This window comes from Triticum aestivum, chromosome 4A, assembly GCF_018294505.1.
Source record: "Triticum aestivum cultivar Chinese Spring chromosome 4A, IWGSC CS RefSeq v2.1, whole genome shotgun sequence".
Taxonomy (NCBI): domain Eukaryota; kingdom Viridiplantae; phylum Streptophyta; class Magnoliopsida; order Poales; family Poaceae; genus Triticum; species Triticum aestivum.
In genome coordinates this window covers 736,901-746,345 of record NC_057803.1, presented here as the reverse complement: position 1 = coordinate 746,345, position 9,445 = coordinate 736,901, and the positions used below count along the sequence as shown (strand labels likewise).

Genomic DNA, 9,445 nt, shown 5'->3' with positions numbered 1-9,445 from the left:
TATATATATGCATGCATGCATGCAGAGTCAAATTCATTTCACTCACACATCCACATGGAACTATTCTGTTGTTGTTGCCATCCTGAATGATAACAATAGCACCACAACAGGAAGAGGAAGAGGAACATGAACAGGAACAGAAATAGAAAGCACACAACAAGGTGTACCCATGAATGAACTGGAATCTGAAGGATCGATCACGAGCTAACACATACGTAGAAATTACAACAAAGGGAAGGGAAAGGAAAATCAACCAGTCACAGTCAGGAGAAGAAGCAGCAGCAGTTGTCTTGTGGGCGTCGCCTTCCCTGCTGAAGCTGAATCAAATCACTTTCCCTTTCAGCTGAGCAGCAACAGCCAAGATCAAATCAATGGTGGTGGTAGTGGTGGTGGTGGGGAGGATCTGCAGCAGAGCAAAGTAGAAGCAGAGCAGAGGCTGTTGGTTCGCGCTCGCGGCGGGGGTCTATTCTTCTTCTGCAGCAGAGCAGAGCAGAGAGAGGTGCTGTGTTGGTTGGTTGTTGGGTGGCGCGGCGGGCTGGGTCTGGGTCTGGGTGCCGGCGGCCGGAGGTGGAGGTGGAGATGGAGAGAAGAATGATTCTGCCCGACCGAGAGGAAAGAAAACAGACTTCTTTCTTCTTTCTTATTTCTTCTTTCAGCACAAGATAAAAAGACTAGTGCTGGCTGCTTTACTCTACTCTTCCACACACCTCCCTTCCTTCATTTCATTCTCTACTCTACACTTTTTTATGTAGGAAAAAAACTTCAAGTTTATTATAGTGCCTTTGCGCGCTTTTCTGCAAAATAAACAAATGTCTACTAATTCGTGAAGCGAATACACAATGTGTTCATCATGCACTTATCTTCTTCTTCTTCTTCTTCTTCTCGATCATACCCATGTCTTATATTACTATTTTGTATTTATTTATGATTTGTGGCTGAATTAATCTAGTACGTACATTCCAGAAAGCACCGACCGCAGTGCCTAGAAATAATGTCATCTCCCTCGCACATCTCTCATACTTCTCTCATTGTGTATTACTGAAAAACCATACAGAGGTTTGTCTTGATCTCTGCAACTCTGCCCCATGATATCGTCAAGATAACCAGCAACTTCGTTATTTGAACTCCTATTAACATTAACATTGCGTGTTCTTCTTTTTGCTTGGTTAGGCCATGGAGTTTTGCAACTTGACATACATGGCCAGTGTTGAAGGTCTTCTTCACCATCGCTCTGACTACACCGCCATGCCCGTCTTTTCCTTTGTTTCTGAGAAAAGTCATGCTCTATGGAAATTCTCATTGCAAATAGTTTATGTCGTATGGAAATGCTACAAATTTTGTCGTGGGGAAATATTTTTGGAAAATCAATGCAATCTTCATTCGGTTTCTCATTTGCGCAAAAAGATTTTTCATTTTTTTCTGAAAATTTAAGATGCAACCTTTGGATGCTTGTAAGTTGTGCATATCAGCACCACATTACACAGGCGCACACAAGTAGATCAGCAATAGCGCCCGTGCACAGTGCATGCGGGATGCATCCTTGGGTAGTTGGGTTGCTTTATGGTTTCACCACACGGGTTGAACCCGCTTATGGATGTGCTTTGGCCAGGGTTGGTTGTAAAACATAAGTGGGTTGGACTGAGGCGGGTTCCATCTAATTAGTTCTGGTATGGGTTCGTACATGTGGTGGCCGTAGCTGGCGCTCACCCCCCCCCCCTTCTACCCTTGCGGTTCTGCACTCCAACTCCCCTCTTCTCCCCCGCTTTTGTTCCTTATGGTGCCGCAACCCGCCATGGTCATTGCACACACACCCCTTTTGCCTGAGGGGCCATGAGAAGATAAGAGAAGATAATGAAGGATGATTGGCGCTGCCTCAACTGTGCTTCGCCTAGTCGTGCTCTCAAGGACTGCCCAAAGCCTCACGACCATGTTGCGATTAGCATGGCCCACGAGCATGTCAAGTTGAAAAGGAAAATATGTAAAGTTATTTGTCAAGAAAATCGGCCTCTAAAGCGCCGTTACCTCTGAGTCTGAGCCCTCCCCTCTTGTCAAGATCAAACCTAGTTGTGGTGTAGTATATATGCATGCAGAGTCAAATTCATTTCACTCACACATCCACATGGAACTAATAAGTTGAATCTTCCTTCTTAAGAAGTATCTGGTGGTGATGCGATTGATGATGAAATGTATGTGAAAAGAAGACAGATTAATTGTTTATCTTATTTCAAGTAGGGTGAGAGAGAGCGCGCGCTTACAATGTGTAGTGGTAGTAGACCATGCAAGGCAGCATACGACAAGAATAACAAGAGACAAGATGACGACTGGCACACGCATCGCCATCCTGAATGATAACACAACTAGTCAGGAACAGGAACTGAAATTTGAACGATCGATCATGAGCTAACACATATGTAGAAATTACAACAAAGGGAAGGGAAAGGAAAATCTACCAGTCAGGTCAGGTCAGCAGGAGAAGAAGCAACAGTTGTCTTGTGGGCGTCGCCTTCCCTGCTGAAGCTGAATCAAATCACTTTCCCTTTCAGCTGAGCAGCAACAACCAAGATCAAATCACTGGTGGTGGTGGTGGTGGTGGTGGTGGTGGGGAGGATCTGCAGCAGAGCAGAGGCTGTTGGTTCGCGCTCGCGGCGGGGGATCCATTCTTCTTCTGCAGCAGAGCAGAGCAGAGAGAGGTGCTATGTTGTGTTGGTTGTTGCCTTGTTGGGTGGCGCGGCGATGTCGCCATTAATGCTGCAACGGCAGCACCGATGAGAGGAAGAGGTTTTTGTGGCCGGGCAACCATGAATGCGGGGAATGCGGGGAAAAAGCTACTACACTTCATATTGTCTTTTGTTGCGATTTGACTAGGGCGAGCAAACTGGCGAGGGGGAGCGGCACGCACAGCCGCGGGAGGAGGAAGATTGGCTGCGGGAAGGGGGAAAGCGTTGATTGGAGAAGGAAGGAGTCGGGGGTTGAGATGCCAGATCGGACGAACCCGACTCACTGCATCGGGCAGCTGGGGCGCGACCAGCCGGACTCCCTATATTTGTAGCAAGAAGTTTGAGTGCATGGAATTTTTTTCCTCCAAAATAGAATAGAATAGAGTAAAATGAAATCATCTGCAAAAAAATAAAAAAAAAATAGAATAGAGTAGAGTAAAATGAGATGATTAAAAAAATCTTCAAAGGATTCCAATCAGAAAGGTAGATTTTTTCTTGTTCTAAGGATGAAATGGAATCCTCCACAAATGAAAATGATGCAAATTTGGTTGGTTTGAATGAAAGAGCCTTCCTTGGGGTTTGGTCCAAAACTCTCTTGTTTGGATTACGGCCTTCCCTGACCTGACCTGACCTGAGCGAGTACGAGCAGAATACCAACCGGACGGACGGACGGACGGTTGCCCTGCCCTAGACACTCCCGGATACTGTGGATATACTAGAAGAAGAGCTGGGGACGGACAGCTCCCCGCCGCCGCCGCCGCCTATCCTCTCCTGTCCTTATAGAGGAGGAGGAGGAGGAGGAGGAGGAACAAGGAAGGGGCCTCACCGCCGTCCGTCCGCCCGCCCGCAGGTAAGGTGGAGGTAGATCTCTCCACTTTATTCTGTTGATGATTGATTTCCGCTCCTGCTCTCTCAAAATTCCTTTCTTTCTTTCTTTCCAGCCCATGATTCAAGGCACCAGGCTTGATTCATTCTGAATCTGAATCTGCAGCCCTCCCCTCCCCCAAGAGACAGAGGAGATTGAGATTGATGGACGAGTTCATCAGTCTCGGCGACGAACCTCAGCCTCGTGCCTCGGAAGATCTCCACCAGCCCCTCCAAGTCGATGCCGTCGATCTGAATCTGAATCTCAATCACGCACCACCACAGTCGGAGCCGGAGCCGGAGCCTCTGCCATCCCAGCACCACCCACAAGGCACCAAGGCCAGTACTAGTTCCGTCGTCGTCGAGGTCATCGACCTCGAGGAAGGCCAGATCGCCTGCCAACAATCTTCTTCTTCTGCTGCTGCTGCTGCTGCCCAAGATGCAGCAGCAGATAACCCCCAGGCCAAGGCCAAAGAAGAAGCCTTGGGTGCCAATGGAGTGGGGCCTCCTCCTCCCCCATCCCACCAACAACCGCAAGATGATGACATCATCGACCTCGAAGAAGGCCAGGTTGAGGACATGGACCTCTCCGACGACAATGCCCTAGTCATTGTTACAAAGCAGCATGCTTGTGTTTCAGCAGCTGAAACACCCATGGGCAACAATGACGGGCCTCCCCTTTCTTCAAGACCGAGCAGCGGCGCCTTTATCGACCAAAGCCGTATCCTCCTCTGTTTCCATCTTCTTACCTTCAACTGTATTGACATGAATGAAAACAGCGCCAGGGTTACAGACATGCTATTACCAATCGGATCATTTCTAGTACATGTTTTTGTTCCTTGATATTACATCTTCAGCCACAAGAGGAGTTAAAAGACCCCGCACGGAATCAGCCGAACCTTCTGTTCGTGTAGTCTACAACAACTTGACAAGGTCCGTTAATCATGAGATGAGATGCTTTTTATTCTGAATGAATACTATCTATGACAGCGCGTTGCATTTGTTAATCAATTTATCCTTCTGAAAAACACCTTAAAACTCTCTAGTAGTTTCAGTGCTAATTTCCAATTTCCCGATATTCCAGGGAAAGCAAAAGGAAACTCGTGGAACTGATGCAGCAATGGTCCGAGTGGCAAGCTAGAAAGCAACACGCCTTGACGGTACTGTTCCTTACAACCCTGGCTTTTGCTGTTATGGTAGTTTTGCATGAATCGACTTTATAATCTTTATTATTCCCATATATCAGCAGCTCTCGGACTATGCTTTAAATGAGAGCTTCTTTATTGGCACGGTTGATTTTGGTTATCTCATCTCATGTATCTTTCATGTTCCCTCTGTAGAGCACCATTGGGTAGTTAGTTGGTTTTGGTGCTATTGTTATTGCTTCACTGCTAAAATATAATTATTGCCTTGGCCAATAGAAGGAAGATAATGACTTGTGGAGGGTACATTTAATAGGTTACTATAGACTAGAATACGACTGTTATCTGTATAGAAATGCTGAACTCAAAATTCCATTTCTTGATAATGGCAGGAAACTGTGGAAGAAGTCTTGGACTGTGGTGAAGAGACTTATTATCCAGCATTACATGTTGGTTCAGAGAGATCCTGTGCTGTGGTATGTATAAGCTTGCCATTGTTATCCTTCCTAAGCTCAGTCTGAAGATTTAACCTCCAACTAAAGTATGGGATTGCTGTTACAAAACTTTGGTTGGCCTGTTTTCGATTAAATTCATTCACTAAAATGGACATCGAAGACATGCTCCCGTGGTGGAGTTATACGAGTTTTGTTTCCTGAAAATTGCAATTCTGCTACTTGCAATGTACCTGTCATGAGCATCAAGGTATAGCACCACCTTTACATTTACCCAGCCAGCACACGAAGCAACCACTCGTTTCCAGATGAGGACGGTGCTAACAATCCCTGAGACTGATATATTATTTCACTGAGGCTCCAGATTAGCTAGATATCACATAGTTGATTAGTTGCTTCATTTGGCTGTAGTGATAAGAGTGCATTCTCTAACAGCTCATTGAGGTTGGGTTGTTGTTCAGCCCTTACTGGTAGGAGATCCCGACTCCACTATCTCATCTCAGAGATAAAAATGAACAACCAAGATTCTTCCTAGTAGTTAATTGATTGGCGGATAATATTCATAGAGCATTCGGCGTTATGGTCATGGTCATGGGCCTGGGCTCTGTGGCAGTCTGGCATGTATAAGACAGCAACACGTGCCTATTTAGGAAGACAATAAAATTAAGGCATAGGATGTCCTAAAAAAGGAAAATTAAGCAGTACATGGATATGAGATATGACTAGTACGTATCAGGATAATAGTGGCAGCAGGATAGATGTATGTCTTAGTTCTTAATTATCTTTGGTACATGTTGCATTTGAGTTGAGATCTGACTCATGGATTAAGTTAGTTAGAATCTAATAATTCTACCTTCTGTTTTATTTTGTTTTTCTTATTGAGAAGTCATTCTGGGTGGATAGCCAAGCACGAGGAAATGCTGCTGTGGATGATGGTGCGGTGCCGCTGTATGATCGAGAATTTACATTGGGTTCAACTCCTATGGGTGATTCATCAAATGCTGAAGGGTATCGATCTTTGTCTTATTTTTTGCTTTCTATTTTGTTCTTCTGATGAAGGGGAGCCTTGGCGCAGTGGTAAAGCTGCTGCCTTGTGACCATGAGGTCATGGGTTCAAGTCCTGGAAACAGCCTCTTACAGAAATGTAGGGAAAGGCTGCGTACTATAGACCCAAAGTGGCCGGACCCTTCCCTGGACCCTGCGCAAGCGGGAGTTACATGCACCAGGTTGCCCTTTTATTTTGTTCTTCTGATCTTGCATTAGCTGGTAGAATTAAAATGCCATTTGTGAGTGACCTTGCATTCGGCATGACTGTCAAACTTCCATCGCCTTTATTCCTAAATATTTTGGGCTGTATTTACGTGCTGGAGTCTTAATACTAGTTTCTGTGTGACACCAATATATTGTAAATTAATGATTTATAATTATCAGCAATTTGATTTATTCATATATATCATATCTTGATCGTCAAATGTAATCTGCGAATAATCTTTGTCCTGATACCAATATATTCTGAGACTATGAATAGATGATTGAAGCTGGTATGCTTGTATTGAATACATAGTAACTAGTAACTCCAGAGTTCGAAAACATAGTTCATTCTCTCTGAAGACATAGGCTTCTGTTTGAATTTCTTTGTCTGATCATCTTTCTTGGTAGTTACTTCCATCTGGCGTTTTTGGTCTCGTAATGATCTTTTTCATAGCTGATCCCTAATTATAGCATTAGTATACCTTTGCGTGGATCTGCAGCATGACATGTCTTGTTTCTCTGGCAGCAAGAAAGATAAGGATGATTCTCGCTGTTTCAACTGTGGTTCGTATAGCCATGCTCTTAAGGATTGCCCAAAGCCTCGTGACCATGTTGCAATTAGCAATGCCCGCAAGCAGCACAACTTGAAAAGGAACCTATCTAATGTTGGTAATCGTGGACAAAATCGCTACTACCAGAAGACGCCAGGCAAATTTGATGATCTGAAGGCAGGAGTCCTGGGATCTGAGACTAGAGAATGCTTGGGGCTCAGGGTAAGGGATGCGTTCTCTTTTTCAGTTAAAGCTTGTTTCACTTGATTTTTGGTCTGTTTCCCTTTTTTTCATGATTAGGATATATCAATTTTTCATTGTTAGGATATACCAATCTTTAGTTGAACTGTGAGATGGAAGGACCCATCTTTTAGCTTCCACCTGTTAGCTTAATTAAACGATCTGTAAATATGTGCATACACGAGCTGAAAGCAAATAGTGATTCTTGTTCTTTTGAATTTTAGTAGCATGGATAAACAAAGAGCAACATGTATGAATCCAACCGTTTTGTTGTGTGATTATTGTCTAGGGTTAAATGATTTTGTTGTGAGTTCAGCATCCTTCTTTCGGTATGGTCAAGCATGACGAATTAAATTCCGTACAAATTCTTGAAATGAAGTTTCTAATCTTTTTGTAATCAGCCAATTGCCTTTGATGTTCTCACCCACCATAAAAAAATAGTTGGAACTAGGGATGGTTTCATTGCTAGAGCAGTGGTTCAGTTTTGTGAACTCAAGTTTCTCTTGTCACTTAGGAACCAATAGCAACACTGCCCCAATTAATTTATGTTAACTTCCACAAGTTTCTTTTTCTGAGAGTATCACAATCCATGCAGGAAAATGACCCGCCGCCGTGGCTGCACAGGATGCGCGAATTGGGTTATCCTCCAGGTTACCTAGGTAAGCAGAGCACTTCAATTCCACCCCTCAATTGAAGAGAGCAGCGAGTCTTCATAGTTTAGTCTTGACTCTTGTGTGTGGGCTAACTGAAATGATTCTGGTTTGTTTAGATGAGGTGGAAGATGAAGACAAACCATCTGGCATCACCATATTTGGGGACGGGGAGGTGAAGGAAGAGCAGCAGCATGAGGAGGGAGAGCTTCCGGAGAAGGGTGAACCATCCCCGCCTCGCAAGAGGATGACGGTGGAGTTCCCTGGAATAAACGCGCCCGTCCCAGAGAACGGCGACCCTTGGCTGTGGGGCAGCGCTCCGCCGCCCCCTCTTCAGTCCTCCTCTGGCCGTCACCAGCACTCGTCATCAGATTCGAGGGATAGAGCTCCTCCTGCCCCTCCAGGCGTCGAGCATTACTCGTCATCGAGGTATCACTCGTACGACTATGGACCGGCGATCCCTGGTGCCGGAAGAAGAAGCTCATCTGGTTATGACGATGGTGCCTGGACCCCGAGCCCCGCGTTTTCGAGCAGGCAGCACTCGGGCTCGGGCTCGGGCTCGAGGGAAAGGGAAAGGGAAAGGGAGAGGGAGAGGGAGAGGGAAAGGGAGAGAGAGAGGGACAGGCACTACTACAGCAACAGGAGGTGAATGGAATGGAACATGTTTGTGTAGCTGAGAGACCCCAATTTTGTTTAGTACGTACCAAATTTACCAGCAGTTGAAGAAGCCTTTGCCTATCATGTCATTGTTGGTATACTAGACATGGCTGTGGTTTATAACAAACAAACAAACAAAAAAAAAACAGCCTCTCAGAATGAATATTCGTTAGCACTTGCAGTATCACTGTTTAAGCTTCTTATGTGGATGTTATTTTGCCAAGGACAGTAGTAATGAGCAAAGAAAGACCAAACTAGTACTACAATGTGGGCCATTTTACCAATGTTATCACTGTTTGTTCATTTGGACTCCAAAGTTCAAAAAAATACACTTCCTCCGTCCCACAATATAAGACGTTTTTTTTTTTGCAATCTAACAAGCCTGCAAAAATGGGATGGGATGGGGGGAGTAAAAGAAAAGAAAAAGGGATGATGAAGGAAGAATCATCCTCTTCCTCTTATCTGCTGAAAGCCTCAGTTGTTGAAATTACAAGAGAATTCGAAGGAGCTTTGTGTACAATTTGAATTCATTAGTGTGACGCCCGGGTAATTAAGCTACAGTGATCCTCTGCTAGTGATGCCACGTCACCTTGATTATAGTTGCTAATCTCGCGTTAGTTCGAAAACGATTCGCGTTCAAATTCAAAATCAAGCAAACAATAAAAGATTTCAAATATTGAAACTAAAATGTTCGGAGTGAGCCAAATAATGCATAAGTAAGTATGGTGGAGAAATCACACTTTTATAAAAGTGTAAAATAATCTAAAATGTTTTAAACAGTAGCAAAGACAATTAGTTGAATGCCTTTTACAATAGATAAAATATTAAACTAATTTATTTTGTTGCTCAAACTTATGTGGTAGTAGCTAAATACTAACACTAAATTAGGGACTACTTTTATAGTTATGGAACTAAAATAAA

At 44.2% G+C, this 9,445-nt stretch overlaps 1 protein-coding gene across 2 annotated transcripts; it reads left to right on the top strand.

The window, feature by feature from the left end:
• Positions 1-3,328: 3,328 nt before the first annotated feature.
• LOC123084666 (uncharacterized) lies at positions 3,329-8,711 on the top strand. 2 transcript variants are annotated; one of them, XM_044506144.1, is made up of 9 exons: positions 3,329-3,567; positions 3,659-4,302; positions 4,439-4,514; positions 4,666-4,741; positions 5,116-5,199; positions 6,062-6,183; positions 6,953-7,199; positions 7,813-7,876; positions 7,987-8,711. In XM_044506144.1, the coding sequence occupies exons 2-9, from the start codon at positions 3,747-3,749 to the stop codon at positions 8,514-8,516; spliced, it is 1,755 nt and encodes a 584-aa protein (XP_044362079.1). In that variant the 5' UTR covers positions 3,329-3,567; positions 3,659-3,746; the 3' UTR covers positions 8,517-8,711. The 2 variants fall into 2 exon arrangements, with proteins under 2 accessions (XP_044362079.1, XP_044362080.1); XM_044506145.1 differs by having other exon boundaries at positions 3,342-3,567; positions 3,709-4,302.
• Positions 8,712-9,445: the final 734 nt, after the last annotated feature.